The 23,362-nt window shown below is 37.0% G+C and overlaps 1 protein-coding gene across 1 annotated transcript in view; it reads right to left on the bottom strand.

Moving 5' to 3' along the window:
• The window catches only part of DNAH9 (dynein axonemal heavy chain 9), a 455,137-nt gene that overhangs the window by 369,235 nt on the left and 62,540 nt on the right, over positions 1 to 23,362 (bottom strand). Inside the window, exons 10-11 of the mRNA XM_044002519.1 lie at positions 17,425 to 17,539; positions 1,235 to 1,303 (exon numbers count right to left, since the gene is read on the bottom strand). Coding sequence (XP_043858454.1) covers positions 1,235 to 1,303; positions 17,425 to 17,539 — 184 coding nt within the window. The remainder of the gene's footprint in view (positions 1 to 1,234; positions 1,304 to 17,424; positions 17,540 to 23,362) is intronic.

Here is a 23,362-nt window from a genome sequence, read left to right as displayed (position 1 = left end):
TTCTCCTACCTATTTCACTGCTCCTTCTCAATCTCCTGTGCTGGAGCCTCAAGTAGGTTATACCCTCTAACTGTAGGTGTCCCACAGGATTCTGTCCTGGGTTGTCTTCTCTTCTCTATATATATTACTTTACTTGGTGATCTCATTTGCTCCCATGGATTTAATTACCACATCTATGCTGATGAGTCTCAAATCTGCCCATTCTTCCCTAACTTCTCTGCTAATTTCCATTCTTACATCTCCAATTACCTTCCAGTCATCTCAAACTGGATTTCCAGTAGACATCTTAAACTCAACATGTCCAAAATGGAATTCATTATCTTTCCCACCAACCACCACCCTCCTCCTATGTTTCCTATTATTGTAGAAGGTAACATAATCCTCCCAGTTCCTCAGGCTCACTAAATATATGTCATCCTTGACTTCTCACTATCTCTCATCCCCTATATCTAATCTATTGCTAAGGAAGGGATGTTGATTTCACCTTTGCAACATCTCTAGACTATAACTCCTTCTCTTCTATAATCCAGTATTGCAGGCCCTCATCACCTTACCCCTGAAGTACTGAAATGATTTGCTGTTGGGTCTGCCTGCCTCAGGTCTATTCCTATTCTAACTCATCATTCATTCAGCTGCCAAATCACCAAAGTGATTTTCCTAAAGCACAGGTCTGACAATGTCACCCCTCCACTTAATAAATTCCAATAGCTATCTATTGCCTCCAAAATCAAATACAAAATACTTTTTGGCATTCAAAGCCCTTCATAAACTAGCTCCCTCCTAGAATTCCAGTCTCTTTACACCTTCCTCCCCACCACATCCTCTTCAATCCAGTGACACTGGTCTCCTGGGTATTTAACAAACAAGACGTTCTCTTTCTCAGCTCTGAGCATTTTCTCTGGCTCTCTTTCCTCTCTGGAATGTTCTCCATTTTTATGTCTACCTATTGGCTTCTTTAAAGTCTTAACTAAAAGACCATCTTCTATAGGGAAGTCCTTCCCAATCTCTCTTAATTCTAGTGCCTTGTCTTTCTTACTTATTTTCTAGTTTAGAATGAACTAGAAATGTGTGTGTACATATTTGTTTGCTTGTTTGTCATTAGATTGTAAGTTCTTTGTGAGCAGGGACTGTCTTTTCCCTCTTTCTGTCTCTCTAGTGCTTAGTATAATACCTGGTACATATTAGGTGCTTAATAAATGAGAGAGAGAAAATGATTACCATGTAATTTACTTACTTTTCCAGCAATTGAAGCATATCTTCATACTTCTGTAGCATCTCTTTACTTTCAGTGGATTCCATACAACTGGTAACAACAGATAACAGAAAGAAGCAATATAGGATTAGTGAAGTTGAAGCAGTGTCTACAAAAAAAAAATGACACCTCAAAAAGGGTTAGCAGATGAAATAATTTCTTTAAGTAGTATTCTATTTCACAAATCTTCCAAATAAGTTAACTCATCATCTGCACATTCAGAGATAACCACCGCAGATGATTTATGGTTTGGTAGCAGCTCTGATGTTCCTAATAGTTAGTCTACCCTAACTGTAGTTCCCAACAGAAAACCCAAGCAGGCAAGTGAGGCCTCATTACCCTAGAATGACTATGGTCTTCATTACCCTAGAAAAACCAGCCACGAAGATTTCGGTAGGTTTGCCAACCAACAAATCACATTTATTGGAACGTCACATTTATATAGCACTTTGAAGTTAGCTATAGCACATTTAAGACAGACCATTTTACAGATGAAGAAACAAGTTCAGGACAATAAAAAGATTTGCTCTTCTCTACAAAACTAAGTATATGATCTGGTCTTTGAATCAGGTCTACTCACCCTAAGTTCCATTTCTCTTTTGTGATCATTTTGAGTTTTAAAATATACTTTTTGATGGTATCATTTGGATTAAGTTGTCCTAATGAGTATAAACACATAAGTTATGATAGAGAGCCTATACTTTTCCACAATCCTGATTTATTTTTACCCTATCAAAACTATAAACAATCACAGCTCCTAATTGAACAAGACTCTGGGCTTTGCAGTAACTACATGCCAACACCCATTTCTGGGATTCCCAATTATGGATTCAGACACTCACCTAATTTCTAGTCTTGATTAGAAAACCTCCTCATTTGAACAGACTACCTGGGAAATTCCCCACTATATTAGGGACAGTTTAGAAATGCCCTTTCCCATATCGGACATTGATTACTTGTTCTCAATCAATATTTAATGCATAAAATTTCCTGGCTCAGACTCCACTCTGAGTATGTACTATACCTATAACTTTGCCACTGTATACATCTCCCTCATGTGAGTAACTCTGGTCCTGTGTGTGCTCAAATCTCTGTGTCACCATGTAGTATATGTTTGTGTACGTGTGTGTGTATGTTTATGTACTTTTGTTACCCTTGCTTGCACATAGTAATAAAGCTCATCCTTATACTAGTTTCTTTAGTACCAATTTTCTGTAAATCTTTGAACCTGAGTCTTTGCTCTAACTGGAGCCATGAGGCCAAATAAAGCATCTTTTCACTATAGCACCAAAGAAAAGAAAATTGAAATATTAGGGACCTAGGGAAGCTAGGTGGTAGAGTGGATAAAGCATGGCCCTTGGAGTCAGAAGTACCTGAGTTCAAAATCTGCCTTAGACACTAATGAGTTGTGTGACTCTAGGAAGTCACAATGCCAATTGCCTCCAAAAAACTAAAATTACATTAGGGACTCATCTCAATTAAACACAAAACACTCAGACTTCTCAATTAATTAAACCTATCAAAGGGATGAACTAGGGATGAACATTCCAGTTAATATGGAAAGACTAACATATAATATAGGGCAGCTAGGTGGCATAGTAGATAGAGTGCTAGGCCTGAAGTCAGGAAGACCCATTTTCATGAGTTCAAATCTGGCCTCAGACACTTACTAGCTGTGTGACCCTGGGCAAATCACTTAACCCTGCTTGCCTCAGTTTCCTCATCTGTAAAACGAGCTGGAGATGGAAATGGCAAACTACTTCAGTATCTTTGCAAAGAAAACTCCAACATTGCAGGTAGGTGGCACAGTGGATAAAGCACCAGCCCTGGATTCAGGAGGACCTGAGTTCAAATCCAACCTCAGACACTTGAGACTTACTAGCTGTGTGACCCTGGGCAAGTCACCTATCCCTCATTGCCCCCCGCCCAAAAACAAAAACAAACAAAAACAAACCCCAACCCCTCACCTCCAAATGGGGTCACAAAGAGTCAGATACGACTAAAAGTGAATCAACAACAACAAATATAAACTATTAATTTGGTAAAATCAGATGAGTCATGCAAAAACCATACTGGAACTGCCATTAATAATAATATATACTTCTAGTATAGTTCAATATAGTGGTTATGGTGGGGGTCAAAGGGATTATCAGAGAGAGGGGGCTGAGTTCTGCTGCCCCTCCCCTTTGGTCAGAGAGTGACTTTATTAATTTTGTGAAGTGGGAAGAATTAGACTTTCTTTAGTGTCAGTAATAATATTCTGAGAAAAACAGTGGCTGAAGGAAGCATCTGGTAGCTGAGATGATACATTGATGACAAACTGGACACACAAAGGCAGCCTCAGGACTCCTGAAAGATGCCAAGTTTAGAGAAAAATTGCAAGGAACCAAAAGGTGTTAAGTTATTCTTTTGCCACATCTGGTTTCTAAGCTTGAGCCTAGTTAATTCTGGCTAATAATCAAAGGAGATCTCTTCAGATGGGGACTGATAAGTGACAGTACTAAAAAACCTGAGCATCTTAGGCTTACTCCTAGAACCCCAAGAGGAGAAATAGTCATTTTCCCTTTGTGATCTGTCCCTTCAGTGTCAGTTGGGTTGGCAGAGTGATACTAGAAGTGATACTACATAAGCAACAAAGAGAAACAGGGAAACACATTCCCCATTGGGTGCCTTATCCTCTTACCCACTCCCACTTCCAACACACACAATGTAAGATATAGATCTATGAATTCAGGCCCTCAGCTGGGAGGGTGGGGAAGGGTTGCCATGGGATGCTTAAGGAGAAATGATATGGTTTGGAACAGTTGCTTCTAGGAGCAAGATTAGCCAGATGATTAAGGAAAAATATATTTGCCTTGATTATAGTCTAACACATGAATGACAAAGCATTTACTAAGTGCTTACTATTTGCAAAATAGATTTCAGTGGCAAGTCAGAAGCTTGAGGAGATTAGGAAGAAATCACTTCTACTGAAGGGGGACCTCTGATGGGTCTTTAAGGTAGGAAGACAAAATCATACAGTGGAAAGAACACACACTGACCCTGGAGTTAGAGGAGGACCTCAATTCAAGTTCCATTTCCACCACTTATTATTTTTGTCACCTTTGGCAAATTACTTAAGCTCCATTTGCCTCAGTTTACTCTGCTATAGAAGAGGCTGAATTACATTGACTCCATGGGTCTCTTTCAGCAATTTGGAAAACTGCAAGTTTTCCAAACTTCTAATTTTTACATGAAAGCTAGAATTTTATCATTAGCAATGAATACTGTCTGCTATTTTCCTTGAAGTGACAGGCTCACTTCATTAATTTTCAAGAAAATCTCTGTCAGATATCCAAGGATGAATAATCAGATTGTCAGTCATTCTCACAAGTAAAAATGGTGTTCCATGAAAAAAATGCCTAGCTTAGCTAGCAACTCAATTGATTTTCTTCAAGACTTCAATATTTCAGCAGGTAACAGAAGTGCTTCATGTGCATTTCCTCTTTTGTCACAAAGAATATTAAGAAGATGTATACTCAAGGATTGAGATTTTATAAAAATTAATCATTTATATTGCTTCATCAAGGACATTCTTAGGTGAAACTGGCATTAAAAAAACAAACAACCTATGAGTACATGATATTGGGGAGGACAATGATTACTAGTCCAGTTTAGTGCCACTGCTTTGATTCATGTTATGTTACTGGCAGTTTTACCCATCATTGCTTTTAAACCACTAGTGCAATTATTGTTGTTCAGTTGTTTTCAGCCTTGTTTGACTCTTCATGACCCTGTTTGGGGTTTTGTTGGCAAAGACACTGGAATGGTTTGAAATTTCCTTCTTCAGTTCATTTTATAAATGAGGAACTAAGGCAAACAGGGTTAAGTGACTTGCCCAGGAACACATAGCTAGTAGTTGTCTAAGAGAAGATTTGAACTCAGGAAGATGAGTCTTCCTGACTTCAGGGGCAGCACTCTACCTACTGCACCACCAAGTTATCAATCAGTGAAAACATTGACAAAATTATTCCATGATAAACCATCAGATTCAAGAATGATATTCAATACTTTGAGTATTTCAGCACCACTAGTATGTGTTGCTAAACATTCATATAAAAGATCTTCTTTAATGGTTAGTTGGTGCTGATACTGGATGAATACAACAAAACAGGCAGCAATTATTTGGTACTAGTTTAAAAATAGGAAAGTGTTATGAGTTTATTAGTATTATCAGATTAGGTAAAGAAGACAGTGAAGCAATTGAACACAGTAAGTTCAGTAAATTTCAAGATTATGCTCCATTTAGCAAAAGATGCTGGGAAAACTAGGAAATTCAGTTTAGATCAATACCTTTTATTATATAATAATGTGCTCCAAATGGATATAGAAATTAAATGTAAAATATAGTTTTGTTTAAAATCAGAGAAATTAAGAAGATAGCTTTTGCAACTATGGCTGGGGGAGAGTTCTTAACTAAAAAATGGACAATTTTTATTACATAAAATTGAGATACTTTTGTAAAAAAAAAAACCCACATGCTGTTAGAAATTGAAGGAAAATAGTTAAATGGGAAATATATTGGTAGTAAATTTCTCTGATAAAATGCTGATATCTAAGCTATATAGGGAATTAAAACAAATGTGTAAAGATATAATATATTCCTCCATAAGTTATTAAGGGATATAAGAATAGGTAAATTTGAATGAAGTGATACAATATATCAACGATCATGTAAGATATTCAAAGTCACTAATAATAAAAGAAATGAAAATTAGAGCAGTTATGAGTTTCTACCTGACATACATCAATTTGGCAATAATGACAAAAAGAGGAAAATGGCAATTATTGGAGTAAGTGTGGGAGGACAAGCACAGAGATGGACTGGTGGAACTGTAAATTGGTCCTAAATTCTGGAAAATAATTTGGAATTATACCCACAGAGTTGCTAAAGTGAGCATACTAGGTATATATCTCAAAGAGATCAAACAGAGGGAAAAAGGACCTATGTGTACAAAAATATTTATAGTAGCATCTTTTGTTGTCGTAAAGAATTAGAAAGAAACTAGAAATCAATTTGGAAATGACTGAGCAAATTGTGGTATAAGAATGGAACAGAATACTACTGATATGGTGGGAAATGGGGTATGGGTTAAGGTAGGAGTTGGGGTTCTTGGGAATTCCTCTTTAAAGAATTACACCCTCTTGCACACAAAACTTAGTTAGAAAAAGGTGGTAGTTTATTTAGGAGCAAGGGAAGGGAAGGGTGAGGGGAGGGAAACCATGAAAGAAATCCTTGGACTTTCATGGGGAGATTGGCATAAAGCACATGGCTCAGAGGTACCAAATCTCCTCGAACAGGAGAATGGAAGGTACTTTTATAGAGGCCTGATGGGGGTGGACCATCTGCCCATGAAAAGTTCCTCTAGTGAGAGAGGACTATCCCCCACTGGTGGTAGCTGGGGGAATTGGGTGAGGAGTGGAGGACCATCCCCCACTGGAATTGGGTGAGGGGTGGCTATGGATCCCTCTTCAGAACACAAAGGCCGCAGCCACACCCAAATTTATCTCCCCAGGGTAAGGGAGACCAAAATGAAGGGTACGAATCCAAAGCTAGCTCAGTCTGATTTGGTTCAGCTTATCTCTCTAGGCATTATCTGTCCTCTGGTTTAGTTTCTCAAGGAGAAGGTTCCTTGATGTGCCCCAGAGAATTTCTGGGGCACTCTGCACCCCATGACACTACTGTACCTATCAAAATGACATATAAATTCAGAAAAATATTGTAAAACTTTTGAATAATGTGATAGTGATAGAGTGGTAGAGTAAACCAATAGAACAATTTATATGATAACTAGCATAATGAAAAGGAAAATTATTCTGAAGGACTGTACAACCCTGACAAATCTAGTGATATGATGAAGCATGCCTCTCATGCCTTAGCAGAAATGCAATTGATGAACTAGAGGTACAGAATAAGGGATTCTAGTGGGGAGGGGGAGAATTAGTGCATAGTGATAGCAATGCATCCCCCTCCCCAAGAGAGAGAAAATACAAGAACATAAATAAAATATTATAAAAGCACATAGAAGAAAACAAAAGAGTTCACATTTATCACCACTTTGTTAAATTTAATATGTACTAAGCCTTAAACTATATGTAATAGAAGTTTATGGTTTCATATACAACCTCCTCCTTCTCTTTCCTCCTCTGCCCTCCTCCTCTTCCTCTTCCTTCTTCTTCTTTTTGGTTAGCATCCTCCTTACTACTTTCTGGTAATATTTTATGAGAACATGAAATGCAGGCAGATCTGTTTTCATATGAACAGACTCTAACCAGAATTCTTAGGTACCCATGACATTGAACTTGATGGTGAAAGATGGCATGCCAGGATCTATATCATATAGCCACATGGAAGGAATAGTGGGATTTAGGATGGAGGGTACAGTCTAGACAAAAATAGAAAAGTCTAATTCTTCTAACAACGCTTTAAACACTTAAAGATAACTATCATTTCCCTCCTAAATATTCTCTTCTCTGAATACCACCAATTCTTTCAGTAGGTCCTTATTTAGCATAATTTCAAAGCATTTTAACATTCTGATCACCTTCCTTTGAATGTTTTCCAAGTACTCAATGCCATTCCTAAAATGTGGCACCAAGAACTGAACATAGTAACTTAGACAAGGTGTGACCAAGGCAGAGTTGAAAAATCTAGACTCCTATTCTATAGTCCCAAATATTAGCTAACCTTTCCTGCTTTGGAAATTGGGCAAATATGCCATCTGTATCTTTAATCTCTTTATTCAAGTAATTAATAAAAATGTCAAACAACACAGGACCAAGCACAGAGTCCTAGGGCTCTCTATCTCCTTTGCGTGAAACCAATTATGCCTAGTTTTTTTTTTTAGTCTAGTTACATAAGTGATAGAGAGTTCATCTTCTAACATCTCCCTATCCTGTCCACAAGAATAATAATGATTTATTCTATCAAATGTTTTCCCATAGTCTAGGTAAACTTTATAGTATTCTCCTGATCTACTAGTCCAGTAGTCCCATAAAAAAAAAAAAGAGGCAAAAGTGGCATGACCAATTTAAAAAACAAAGAAAACAATTAAGGAAAAATATTCAATAGAGCAAATGAATCTGACAACATAGGAAGTACTGGGACAGTAATTCCATTATAGGAAGAACAGCATAGGAAATAGTCCTCTATCTCTCTGCCATGAAGTGGGGATATATCTTTCATTATCTCTGCTGTAGGATTTCACTGTTTTTTGGCTGTTGTTTTAGAATTCAATTTCACTAAATGTGCTTTATTCATTTACATATCTTTAGTCACACTACCGTTTTCTTGGTTCTGCCTGTTTTACTATGCATCAATACATATAAATCTTGCCTTATTTCACTGAATTGCCAATTTTCTTCATTTCTTATTGCACAATAATGTTCCATCACATTCATATACCATAGATTTTTGAATCATTCAGAAATCAATGGGCACCTACTTTATGTCTAGTTCTTTGCTAAATGTTGCTGTGAATGTTCTGTTATAAAATGGATATCTGTTTCTATTTTTAACTTCCTTGAAGCATATGCCTAGCAGTGGGATCACTACTTCACAGCTCAACTAATGGTGCATTATTGTGTCTTACCCAACACTATTCTCATTTTTGTCATCTTTGATAATCTGTATAACATAAGATGAGCCCACAGAGTTGTTTTTATTTGCATTTTTCTGTTAGTGACTTGGAATAAATTTTCATGTAGTTAGAACAATTCTTTTGAGAACTGTTCACTATCCTTTGACCACTTGTCAAAGAATGGCTCTTAAAATTATAATTCATCTTAATTCAATATAAAGAATGTTCCAAAAGTCTTTGTGTACTTTGAAGCTTTTACACAAAGACTTTTTTGGAACATTCTACATACTGTGAATTTCATTAAGGTGATATCTCATGAAATATTTTACCCTTCTACAGTCTCTGTTCTAATTCTGTCTTTACTGATTTCATTTGTACAAGTTTTTAATTTTATGTTGTAAAAAATGTCTATTGTCTATCCCCTCCCCAGGCAAGGTTGTAAAAGTTATTATACCAAACAAATGGAGGAGTTGTAAGACTCAAATGAAACTTTACAATCCTTAAAGTTATATATATACATATATACACACACAGATATATATGTGTGTGTATAAGAAAATTAAATATATTTTAATCTGCCTGTCTCCTACAAAAATAATAACAGATCAGAGAACATAATGTCTCCTACAGAATAAACCAGATCAGAGATAGACAGGAAAAACATAATACCAATTTATTTTGTCCCAAGAAGAAAGAACCATGATCATGTGGAGACCCCTTCAAAAAGGAGCTCAGAGACCCCCTCTTTCTAAGGGTTTTTAAGGTTTGTTTCTTTGCTCACTGGTTACAGAATAACTTCATTAGCATGATACAAATCAACCCAAAGCAAATACTACAAATGTAAACCAGTTAAACAATACAAATCCGTTTAACAGTTCTATTTAAAGCAGATGCTAGGGTTAGATTAAGTGGAGACAAGGAAGGGTATTATCAAAGACAAAGAGGTCTAGCTGGCTGATCAGGAGAACAATAAGATCTATTCACTTTCTTGGGAAAGAAGATAGTGAATAAGAATTTCAAAGGGGCATTTAAATTTGTTTATTCTCTTGGGGAAAGTAAATTTTTGACTGTCTGGTTTTAGTTTGAAGTCTCTGAGCAAAAGGCATTTTGTTCCCATTAATCCAGGCAGCTCCATGAAATCTAGGTGAATGTATAATTCATATTAACTATACATATATGTATGTATGTATATTTGTATATGTGTGTATATATGTATAAATACAGGTTTAAATATATATGCATACACATTTAACAACATAATAATATACAACATGAATTCCAATGTATGCATACATATTTAAGGTCTGAAAAGTACTTTACATTCATTATCTCAAGACTCATAAGCCCTGTTTACTTAATATGCTTTCACAAATATATATTATTATGTATACATAAATATTATGCATATATGAGATATACATATATTATATTTTGCAAATATATGTATGTAAAGTTACATATATATATTTTAGATATGTATGAAATATTACCTAGAGTCACCAGTCTTTCATTCTGGTGATTACTTCATTCCTTGAACCTTCTACTGCATTACTGCTGAACTCAAGTAAAGCTCATAGAATAATACATGAGTGTGCTGATTAATGTTTAACAACTGTCTTTTTAGGAGAAAAATTTATGCATATGCTTAAGTTTTGTCTGTATTATTCATACTTTCTTAGGTCTAGAAGATCAACAAAACAATAAATCCGTGATTTATAGCAATTGCTAATTTCTGAGGTTTAAAAGACAATGACTAAGGTGAATACAGCACTGGCCCCAAATTCAGGAGGACCTAAGTTCAAATCTGGCCTCAGATACTTGACACTTACTAGCTGTGTGACCCTGGGCAAGTCATTCCCCCCCCCCCCAAAAAAAGATAATGCTAAGCTGAACTTCTTGGTTTCTCTACACCAACGTCAAGCTTCCTCCAGGATAGCCTCAGAAGACTGACTCAGCTTTGATACCTAACACCTATGGGGCACAATTATCTCTCCTTTCTCTTTGAAAGGCTGGAGGGTGGAGCAAAAATCCTCCCCAAACTTTTCTTTTATGGAGAGCTCAGAATTTCCTAGCTAACATCATTGCACATCAGCTTCTCTGCTTAATTTCAACTCATGTCTTCTCCCATTAGATTGTAAACTCCTTGAAGGCAGAGCCTGTCTTTCTTTTTCTTATTTGCATAATGCCTAGAACATAGAAGGTGTTTAATAAATGTTTACTGACTACTGACACTGAAAATTTAACAATTGGTTTGTGCAAGTCAGTTAGATCTGGCTCCAGCACACCCCTGTAAACAAAAAAACTTTATGCTCCATCTTGAAGGTTAGAGTGGACCCCTGCAGATCACTAAGCAAGGGGGTGATGTGGCTAGATTTTACACTTCAGAAAATTAACCTTGGCAGCTGAGTCAAAGTTGGAGTGAAGTGTTGAAAGACATGAAGTGGGGAGACTTCTTAGAATGCCACTGCCTTCTCCTGACAAGAGGTGATGTGTTTTGATAGACTGAAATCTATGCATATTGTAGTTATTGTTTACACATATTATAGTTATTTTGACTGGAATGTCTCTTCTTCCTTTGGGTATTTTATATTCTTCGTAGAAATGGATCAATTTCCTTTGAATTACTGGCCTTGCTGGTATATAATTTTACGTGGTAGTTTCTAATAATCAATCAATAAATATTTATTAAGTACCTACTACATGCCAGGATACAAAAAGGCAAAAAACAGGGCCTTCACTCAAGGAGCTGACTATCAAATGGGAGAGACAACATGCAAACAAATATATAAAACATTTCTCTCTGTTGTGAATTCAGTTTTGTTCTGTTTTTACTAGGGCAATTTGATATTCTCCCTTTTTCTTGATCAGGTTAGTTTTTTTTTTTTTTGGCTTTTAAAAGTAGCGTAGCTTCTCAGTTTTTATAATATTTTAGTTTTTAAATTTCTCTATTTTCCTCTAATTTTCAATATTACTTCCTTTGTATTTTATAAGGTTATAAATTTATTTTTCCACTCTTTTAATTGAATTCATGATCATCTTTTTTCCTATTTTTGAAAAATATGTTTTCAGAAATAGAGCATGCTCTATTGCTTTAGTTGCAACATTTAAGATTTGGCATGTTATGTCATTGTTATTATTATCTTTGGCATAATTATTTAATGTTTCTTGAATGTGTTCATTTAAATAATATTTTGACCAATCATTATTTAGCTTGTTATTAATTAATAACCATTTAGGTCTGCATCAATTACACTATCGCCTGTATTAATCACTATTTTTATTGTTATGATCTGTGAATGCTACATTTGTAATACATGACATTGGATTATTCCTCTCCAGGCTCCAATCCTGACTCTCCAGACTTTTCTCTACCATGCTACAGCATAATTTTATCTTTCTGGTTCTGTGTTTCTTTCTTTTTTTTTTTAGTGAGGCAGTTGGGGTTAAGTAACTTGCCCAGGGTCACACAGCTAATAAGTGTTAAGTGTCTGAGGCTCGATTTGAACTCAGGGACTCCTGACTCCAGGGCTGGAGCTCTATCCACTATGCCACCTAGCTGCCCCAAAACTGTGTTTCTTTACACTCATATTTCTCGTTTTTTAAAAAATTTCTCCAGTTTTAATAATTAACAGATCTTTCATTGCCTCTTTATGACTTTAAACTGTTCCCCATACAAGTGAGACTTTACTCAACCTTGTTGACAATGAATTCCAAATCCTTAAATCTATGTTACAGATCATTTTCTCTCCCAAACTTCCCCAAATCCCAACTGAAAGCAGTCTCTTCACACACATTTAAACATATTTTAAAACAAAGGTTTTTTCTATTAATATTAGGCATCAAAATGATCAGAACAGTGACAATATCCTATAGAATTTAGCAAACAATATTCTTCCTTTATACAAAAACACATTTTTCTGCTCTTTTCATCATTACTTCTTCCATAATAACAGGGCCTTAAAATTACAGTGTACTTTATTATGAAATTAAACCATTAACTCTTTGAGTTTAGCTATCTAACAGTTTCTAAAGCCAATTGTGGTCTCATAAAATCCATATCTTTCTACCTTCTCCACAGGAATAATTAGAGTATCAAATGTCTTGCTAATCTTGGTAAACTATACATACAACATAGTCCTCATTTACTCATTTAATAATTCTATTAAAAAAGGAAATGTGATTACTTTCACAACCTGTCCCTGATGAAGCTATGTTAGTTCTTCCTTTTCTAGATATTTACCAATCATATCTTTAATGAGCCATTTTGGAACCATCCAAAAAACTAAAGTTAAGCTTCAAGGGCCTACAACTGTTTTCTTTTCTCTCTGTCTCTCTGTCTGTTTTTCTGTCTCTGTCTCTCTTTAAGAAAATCAAGACAAATCTCTTTTCCACTCTTCTGGTATCTCTCCTGTTCTTCATGAGTTTTCAAATATTTTTAGGTCTAAGCAATCAGATCTGGTTACTTCACAACTTGTGAGAATGTAGTTTGGCACCAATGACTTTAATTCATAAAGGATATCTAGATGCTTTATCACTATCTCCTTATTTATTTGGGATGTCAAACCCCTGTTTGTTAATTTTGTTCTGTACTATTCAGTGCAAAGGTCTTTTTTCTTGGCAGAGAAAATGGGAAGAAAATAAGATTTGAGTATCTCTGACTTCTCTCTTGTCAATTATCACAGTCACATGCAACCCAAGCAAGGCCCTAAAATTTCTTTGTTTCTTTTTTCCTCTTAATATAGTTGAAAAACCCACAAAATTCTTTATTATTTTTAGGATTCATCAGAATATTTTACATGACCATGCAAAACTCTTAACATTCATCCTCTGTTACCTGGTAAAGTGTTCATTTTCTAAACGTTTCTTTTTAAAATCTGTTTTTGGTGAATTTCCTTTGTATCTACATAAACCCTGCAGATAACTCCTATTTTCCTTCTTCATTAGTATTGGTGTCCTTTGTCTTCAGAATTCCATTTGGGAGCATTTCTCCCTTCTTCTAGACTGACTTCTCTTGGAGCATTTTAATGCATGGGATGTTACCTATCTTTTCTCTGAGCCCTTTGAAATCTACTTTCTAAAACCTATGATGCACATCAAACTATAGCCAGATTTTCACAAATCTTTGTCACAAATCTTAAAGACCCCACTTTTGGGTCTTTTCCCCAAAGAAATCATGGAAAGGGGAAAGAGACCCACATGTACAAAATATTTATAGCTGCTCTTTTTTTGTTGTGGCAAGGAATTGGAAGTTGAGAGGATGCCCATCAATTGGGGAATGGCTGGACAAGTTGTGGTATATGAATACAATGGAATACTATTGTGCTGTAAGAAATGATGAGCAGGAGGAGTTCAGAGAAAACTGGAGGGTCTTGTGTGGGCTGATGATGAGTGAGATGAGCAGAACCAGAAGAACATTGTACACAGTATCATCAACATTGAGTGTTGATCTACTGTGATGGACTATATTCTTCTCACCAATGCAATGGTACAGAAGAGTTCCAGGGAACTCATGATAGAAGAGGATCTCCAAATCCAGGAAAAAAAAAAGAACTGTGGAGTATAGATGCTGAATGAACCATACTATTTCTTTTGTTTTTGGTGCTGATGTTTTTCGTCATTGCTCTGATTTTTCTCTTACAACATGACTAATGCAGAAGTATGTTTAATGTTAATATGTGTATGTATGTATGTATGTATGTATATACATATAAGCTATATCAGATTACCTGCTGTCTAGGGGAAGGGAGAGGGAGGGGAGGGAGGGAGAAAAATTTGAAATTGGAAAGCTTGTATAAACAAAAGTTGAGAACTATCTTTACATGTAATGGGAAAAAACATAAAATACTTTATTAATTAAAAACAATAAATAAAAATAAAAAAAAGATAGTGGTCCCTATTCCTCCCAGGGTTTATGTAGATACAAAGGAAATTCACCAAAAACAGATTTTAAAAAGAAACTTTTAGAAAATGAACACATTACCAGGTAAGAGAGGATGAATGTTAAGAGTTTTGCATGGTCATGTAAAATATTCACATGAATCCTAAAAATAATAAAGGATTTTGTGGGTTTTTAAACTATATTAAGAGGAAAAAAGGAATCAAAGTAAATAACCACCTTAATAACCAGTAACCCTCCATCTTAAGAATAATCAGATTTAGTATAGAATTTTACTTTGTTTATTGCTCTACCTTTTGAAGTATGACATCATCACTATGGCCAATCATGAAATTTTTAGCTGCTCTAATTTCAACATAAAAAGAATGACAGCAGATGTCAGGAAAAGAGACCTCCCCTCTGCCCCCATCACTAGTAGATTATGTTTGTGTCCCAAGTTTGTGATTTTTTCCTCATCCATTTCCAAATTCTGCATAGACAGTATATAGTATACTTCAAAGACAAATTCACTTCTGTTTTTCCCTTTAATAACCTTCATACAAATTCTCTCTTCTCTTCTGGTTTCTGGATTTCCTCACATGGGCATATCTTATTTAAAATACAGTGCTGCTCCTTCCTGCTCTTATAACCTGTCCTGTTTCTTCTAAAAAACACATTCATAGCCATGCTCCAGTCATGACTTTCATTACACCATGTGTCAGTGATGCCTATGAGTACAAATTTATCTTCTTGTTTTTGGACCTCTAATTCTTATTGCTCATTTGCCTAAACTGTGTGCATTTGTGAATAGATATTTGAGGATATGGATTTTACTACTATTTACTACTATTATTTCCTTACTTGGATTCTTTTCTAGCATCTCAACAGCTATTTCTCCTCCTTCTTGGTAGCTTCTACTATGATATCCAACTTAGGAGATTTATATAGATAATCTCCCTTCCTCATCCTTTTTAGTTCAATTTTTGACAATAATCAAAGTCAAATTTATTGGCTTATGAGTTCACAGATTTCATTCTCTTCTCTTTTTAGATAATTGAGTTATTTGCTCTTCTGTATTCCCATGGCACCACTTCAGTTCTCCAAATCTATGAAAGACCCTAGACAGTGGTAGCTTAGTAATAACATCTACCTTTTTTTCAGCAGTCAAAAATGGAATTCATCTGGGTCTGGTTACAGAGAAAGAGAGAGAGAGAGAGAGAGAGAGAGAGAGAGAGAGAGAGAGAGAGAGAGAGAGAGAGAGAGTTAGTTAGTTGAGGGGAGAAGTTTCAAAGAATCTGATAATTCTGGTAGCAGAGAAGAGAACCAAGCATAGATTTAAAGGATAATTAGACCTGGCAGTTGGGAGCAGAGATGTGGAGAGGTACAGGTCCAGGAAGCCTGAGTGACCAGCCCAATAGAGATGCTACACCAAAAAGAAAGAATGTGAGGATACCATTAGAATAGAAAGATCACTGGGCCTCTATAATATCAGAGATGTGAGTTGCCTTGTGCATATGTGTTCCCTGTATCTATGACTCATTACTAGTATATTTTAAATTTAGGCTTTTCTTCCCATTGATGCTGTGTGTATTTGTGGGAGAGGGTGTTTCAGGTTTGAGGGGGGGGGAGAATGTTCTTCTACTCTAAATAAGTGCTTTTGCTTTGCTAATTGTGTCTACTGTTTGACCATTAAAGGTAAATGCACTGACTGAAGCTTGTAAACTGTAGCTTTAGTAGTATAGACTGAGAGTACATTAAACATGGGAATAATCACCCCTTATGGGGGACCAACTTACAAACCTGTGAATACTGATTTGGGAAGGTAGTTCACAGAAGGGGTTACATTCAAATTCAGGATCTCACTGTCACTAGACTGAGTCCTTAAGCCACCTTCATCTTCCTCCTTGATTACCAGGCTAAAACATCAAGGGGGCAGACAGAAATGTTTATGGGAGACAAAACGAAGGAAGATAAGAAAATTCTCAGGGTGTGGATAAAATTTAACTTATATTTTTTCTGGAATGTCTATGTCACCTGGTGTAATGATTGGAATGATGCCACTTACTGGAGACTTGCTGTGGGAAAGCTCCGCCATGAGGAAAATGCCTCAGAGGACAAGGCCATTTGGCTTTTCCTTAGTGTCAGGAAGTGATGTTTGCTCATGGGTGCTGTCTATCAAGGCTACCAGCCAATCAACTTGAGGAGCCTCCTATTTTCTGGGAGGAGATAGGAAGGAGGAAAGAGGGCATACGCAGAGAGCTCCTGTCTCTTTTGGGTTCCTGACTTGATGGTGGTGGTGGTGGCAGAGGACTTCACAGGAAATTTGAGGAAAGATAGGAATGCCAGGCTGTTGGAATTCTGTTCTCAATCTTTTTCTTTCTATTTTTCAATAAACCCTTAAAAACCTAAACTCGTTTTATCAGTGATTTTAGTCAGTTTCCCCCCAAACTGGGGGAACAGATTAGAATCCACATTTAGAATCTTAAATTACACACTGGTCTCAAATTAATCTTTAAATTTGTCAACATCATTAATATTTTGTCCAAGATGAATATTGTGGAAAATGAAAAAAAGAAAGATGATTGTCATATAGCAGGTAAGTCACACTCCCAGAAAACTCAAAGTTCCCAATAAGATAACATAATATCTAAAAATAAGCCTTGCATTAAAGTACTCACGGGTGACTGATTTGTTTTAAGTTATTGAATGAAACTTCAATTCGTTCCCTGACTTCTTGAGCCCAGCGAAGACCATCAGCTACTGCTGGCATGTTCTTATGTGACTGAGAAAAGCCTAGAGAAACAAAGACAGAGATAGCATAAACTAAAGGTCCAGGAGCCACAAACATTGCTCTGTCACCAGCAATGTCTCAAACCATTTAACTTTTTAGTTCATGTACTTTCCATGATCCAAAATTACCCTGGAGACAAACTACAGTGGAGAAAGCTTGGGACATTCTGCTGAAAGATAATTCAGCTTAAGAGAGGCAAGGCATGGGGCTTTTTGTTGTTCAATCATTTCAGCTGACCCCCTATTTGGGTTTTCCTCTCAAAGACACTAGAGTGGTTTGCCATTTCATTCTCCAGCTCATTTTACAGATGAGGAAACTGAGGCAAAAAGGGTTAAATGACTTGCTCAGGGTCACACAGCCAGTGTCTGAGGACAGATTTGAACTCAGGAAGTTGAGTCTTCCTGACTTCTGGCTTGGCACTCTATTCACTGTACTGTATCCACCCTATTCAAAACATGGGACTATGAGCCATCAGCTTCTTCATAAATAATGGCCTGTGAGACATCAAGTTAAACTGAGGTATAATAATAATGATGAAGATGATACTTTGCTTGGTGTTCAAAGCCCTTTATAACTTAGCCCCCTCCTACTTTTCCAGTTTTCTTATACCTTGCTGACAGGTACCCTTCAATCATTGGACTCTGGTATCCTGGCTATCCCACAAAGAAGACATTCCATCCCTCAGACTGCACCTTTCCTCTCATACCTGGAAAGCTCTCCCTTTTCATCTTTGCCTTCTGACTTCCTGGGCTTCATATCTCAACTAAAACCTCATCTTTCCCAAAGCCTTTCCCAAACCCTCTTCATTCTAGTGACTTTACTCTTTTTATTATTTCCTATTTTTCCTGAATATCATTTATTTGTACACATTTGTCTCTTCCATTAGACTATGAAAACCTTGAGAGTAGGGACCTTCTTTTGCCTCTTTTGGTATCCCCAGTGCTTAGCACAGTAGTAGGTGCTTACTGTTTATTGACCAACTGACTGTAATAACTCTTTTTTTTGAGGGGGGAGGCATGAGGCAATTGGGGTTAAGTGACTTGCCCAGGGTCACACAGCTAGTACATGTCAAGTGTCTGAGGCTGAATTTGAACTCAGGTCCTCCTGAAATCCAAGGCTGGTGCTCTATCCACTGTGCCACCTAGCTGTTCCTGTAATAACTCCTCAAGCCATTTCTTCCTCTCAGAATCCAACCAAACCACCTACATGGGTAATTTTTGAAGCCTCTATCATTGATCCCTCCCTTAATCTCATAAGACATGGACCAGAGCTGAGTCCAGGTTTCCAGGCAGTCACACCCCTGTAGACCAGGTAGGGCAGGCAGCCTTGATGCTATCTTCTGTCTTCTTCAGAGAGAAGAAGGGCCGAGTTGTTGAATCTCTTGCTTTAGCAGTAGGGAAGCCTATTTCTCCATATACCCATAAGTCACTGATCAGAGCCAGGACCAGGATCCTTGGCAGCCATACTTTTCAGGAAGAATCTCCTGCCTTCACCCAAGAAAATAAGAGCTGAGGGTCTAAACCCTGTACCTCAACAATAGTGAATGCCCTCCTCTTCCTAAAATCCTTAAGACACTGACCAAAGCTAGGACTAAGACCTTTAGCAGCCATCTCTTCTAGATACAACCACTACTACCCTCAGTGGCAGGGGATTCCTCTCCCAAGCTGTCCCTTAGATCCATGAACCACAGACCAGGGCCAAGAATAGAATAGGACACTTAGATCTATTGTTCATGCCTCAGTGGAAGGGAGCTCCTCCCCTTTATGATCAAGATGGAGCTTGTAATCCTAGTGATACAAAGACTCAGCTCAAGACACAAACCTGAATAGCCTCTCATCTTCACCTACCCAGAGACCTCTATTGGCTACAAATAATATCCTTCACTAGCCCTAAGGACCCCTGGGCTTTGCCATATATGCTGACACTGAATTTTTGGAACTTTCAGGCCTTTCTACCTATTCTTTAGCTAAAGAATCACAACGAGAATATGTTTGTCTCCCCTAAATAAAGTGTTCCTTAATAAAGGGCCTGACTCACTTTTCTTTTTGCATCTGCAGTGCTTGGCGCACAGGAAGTGCTTACTAAATGTTTTTTTTTCATTTGATTATTCATTTTTCACATATTGCTTTATAGTTGCAAGAGCACTTTTCTTTCTTTTCTTCTTAGTTAAGTGACTTGCCCAGGGTCACATAGCTAGTAAGTGTCAAGTGTCTGAGGCCGGATTTGAATTCAGATCCTCCTGAATCCAGTGCTGGTGCTTTCTATACTGCACCACCAAGCTGCCCCCTGCAAGGGCACTTTTCAAAGAACTACCCTATGAACTAGCATGAATATTACTATGCTAATTATGCATAAGAGAAAACTGAGACTCAAAAAATCGATTTACTATAGGTCACACCACAAGTGTTAGAGTTAGGTCTCAGGCCCAGGTTATCCCTGAAGGCAGTGAGGTAGTATAAATAAAGTACTTAGGCCTGCAGGCAGGAAAACCTGAGTTCAAAACTGACCTTAGACACTTATTAGCTAGGCAAGTCATTTAATCTCTGTTTGCCTCAGTTTTCTCATCTATAAAATAGGAATAATAATAGCATCTACTTTACTAGGATAGTTGTTTTGATCACATGAGATATTTATGAAGTGCTTAGCATAGTGCCTGGCACATAGCAGGTGCTATATAAATGCTAGCTATCATCATCATCATTATTTATATGACTTTAAAACTAGCATTCTACTACATAAGTGTGAGCTCAAATCTTCTTTAGGTTTTGTTAACTTTATTTCATAGGAATGGCTACAGAGGTAGAGAAGACAATGGTTTTGATCCCAAGGCTTAACTTTAAATAATGAGGATGGGGGTGGGGAAGGATTTCTAGACTTCAGAAATCAAAATCAGGAGGCGTAGGAAATATCCATTATAAACTAGTGAGACCTCTAACAGAAAGATCCAAGCACCTGGACCAAGAAGTTTCATTAAAAAAACCTGAGAATGTGTTATTCTGCCTTTCTAAAGGACTTGGTGCCTAGGAATGAGAATCTTTTGCTTGAGATGAGAAGCTTTAATTAATGGGAAGATTCTGTAAGGAACAAACCAGGTTACTCAATAAGGGGAAAAGTCATGAAAAGTCCTCCTCCCTTCCTCTCACCTGAGGCAGCTGTTAGTTCTATGTCTGAGGATGGCTGCTTTCTTCAATAAACTACAAAAGCCTCAGGCTTTTAAATTTAAATAAAATTTCAGAGCTTACAGTTTTCATGAGGAAGAAATAGCAAAGACTTCAGGTGAAGCCAGAAGCTGGAAACTAAGAGAGACTCCATAGACATCTGCCCAGTGGCAGTGCACAGCAGATTGCATATCCAGTAGAAAATCAGCTAGTGGAGCTGGATGAAGTAGAGACTATGTGTACATTTAATTTAACAACTGAGGAGGGTTTAGCAGATCCCAGCAGGCAGTGGGCCCAAGAGGAACAGGCTACTGAAAACACTAAAAGACATCAGTGGCGCTAAAGCATCAGAGGTGTGAGCTGTTCTCCCACCTATGGGCTCTAACCACATTACCCCATAGCATGTGTGGCTCTATTTCTTCCCTGTGTGTTCCCTCAGACCCCTGATAGTGTGTGCATTTGTGGGAGAGGGTGTTCCCCAATTTTATGAGAGAAATGTTTAATTCCTACTTTCCCTACTAGGACATTTTATTAAATGGCTTTGTTTTGAACTGTGCACCCCAAATACCCATTACAAGTAGACACATCAGTGGAGGATCAGTGGATACAGGCCCATAGCACTTTGAACTTGGGTCCCTTATAGATATAAGCACAAGCTTTAAATAATAGGAAGCAGTGTGGAGTAGTGGATAGAATGTTGGATTTGGGGTCAGAGGAACTTGGTCCAAATGTAACTCTGCCATACGTGACCTTGGGCAACTTATTCAACCTCTCTAGTCCTCAGTTTCTTTATCTGTGAAATGAAAAGTATCCTTCCTGCTCAAAATCAATGAATGTAAAATTACCAAACTTCTAAGAAACAGCACTTTGCATTGGCAAATCACGTTATAATTTTCAAATTACATAAATATATTATCTCATTTGGAAGTGGGAAGCATCTCTGTTTCTGTTTACAGAAAGCTAATCAGGTCTAAGGAGCCAGAAGGAGGTCTTTTATGCCACTTCTTACATTGTTGCTCCTGAAAGAAGCCAGAAGCAGGATAGATTAAAGTCATGCTAAAGAAGAAGAAAAAAAGTAAAGGAGGAGAGAGATAAGGAAATTAGAAGTGATGGAATTAAGGGAGGATTTGCTTTTTAAAGATGTTTTGTTTTAATTAATATATCAAAAGAGGAAAGAGAATGACTCCTATCATTTTTACCAAGACTGGATTGGCCTTGCTTTACTTTATGACAAAAGGTGACTTTAGGATATATAAGGGTGAGGATAGACTAGTAGGGATCTCCCTTAAGAATTCTGAAGTGAGACTTGAAAATAGATGAGAGTTAAAAAGTGTCAGTTTACAAATAATTACTGCAATAATTAAAACAGTTTAAAAATCTGTTCATTCATAAATAAGTATTTAATCAGGGTCTATTATGTGCCAAGCACTGATACAAAGAAAAACATGAGACAGTCAAGAAGTTTATTCAATTTTATAGGTTTAAAAAAATCTATTATAAATTTTGTTCAAAATGTCCAATTTGATCTGCTTTGTATGCAGGAAAGAAAACAATTTCTAAAGATGTGTTGCTGAGTCCCTTAACCCCTTTTTTTACAAACAATTGTTAATAAGGCTGTTTAGAGTGAGCCAGTGAAGCAGTAGAGGCCTAGAGTCAGGAAGACTTGAATTAAAATTCAGTTTCAAACACTAGCTGTGTGACCTTTGTTTACTTCAGTTTCCTCAACTTCAAAATTGGGATCATGATAGCACCTACTTTACAGGGTTTTTGTGAACCAAATGAAATAATATTTACAAAAAGTCCCTCAGCACAGTGCTTGACACAAAGTAGGTGCTACATGAATACTTCAAGAATATAAAGATAAAAACATGGTCTCTACCCTAATGGAATTCACTGTAATGGTGGAAGAAACATGTAAAAAACTATATATCATGAATATATGAAGTGTTAATGAAAGTTAAACTCAAAGGAAAGGCATAACAATAAGAGGAGTTAGGTGGATTGGGAAACCCTCCAGTATGAGAGAAATTATTTTTAATAACCAATAATTTGGGGAGATCCAGAGCTACCCCCTCTTTTTTTGTGGGACAGTGAGGGTTAAGTGGCTTGCTCAGGGTCACACAGCTAGTATATGTCAAGTGTTTGAGGTCAGATTTGAATTCAGGTCCTCCTGAATCCAGGGCCAGTACTTTATTCATTGCACCATCTAGTTGCCCCCTTCCCCTTTTTCTAAAATCCTCATTTCAGAGCTCAGCCTCTGAAGGACCAAGACTGATAATAGTAGATAGGATTAACATTCTCCTCAGTCTAGTATTGCAACACCACCCAATCTTACAAGGAATTTAATTTAAGGTGAAACTCCCAGTTCATTAAGTTCTGCTCAGGCTTGGGTGGGAGCTATAGATCCTGGAGGTTATTTGGAAGTAAATAACATGATCAAAGTTATATTCTCTGGCCGCTCATTAGAATAGGTCTACCTATCAATATAATATTTATTTGCTCTAATTGTTAACTACTCTCAGGATTGCAACTCTCAGGAACATTGCCTTTTCCAAGGGCATATAAACTGTGAGCCCAACACCATGATTCATTTTTTGGTATTTGGGGGAACCACTGACCCATTTTATTGTTAATATACTATCACTAACAATAAAATGATTAATTATC

The sequence above is a fragment of the Dromiciops gliroides genome, chromosome 4, assembly GCF_019393635.1.
Source record: "Dromiciops gliroides isolate mDroGli1 chromosome 4, mDroGli1.pri, whole genome shotgun sequence".
Taxonomy (NCBI): Eukaryota; Metazoa; Chordata; class Mammalia; order Microbiotheria; family Microbiotheriidae; genus Dromiciops; species Dromiciops gliroides.
The sequence above is the reverse complement of the archived record's forward strand: the minus strand, read 5'-3'. Positions and strand labels throughout refer to the sequence as shown.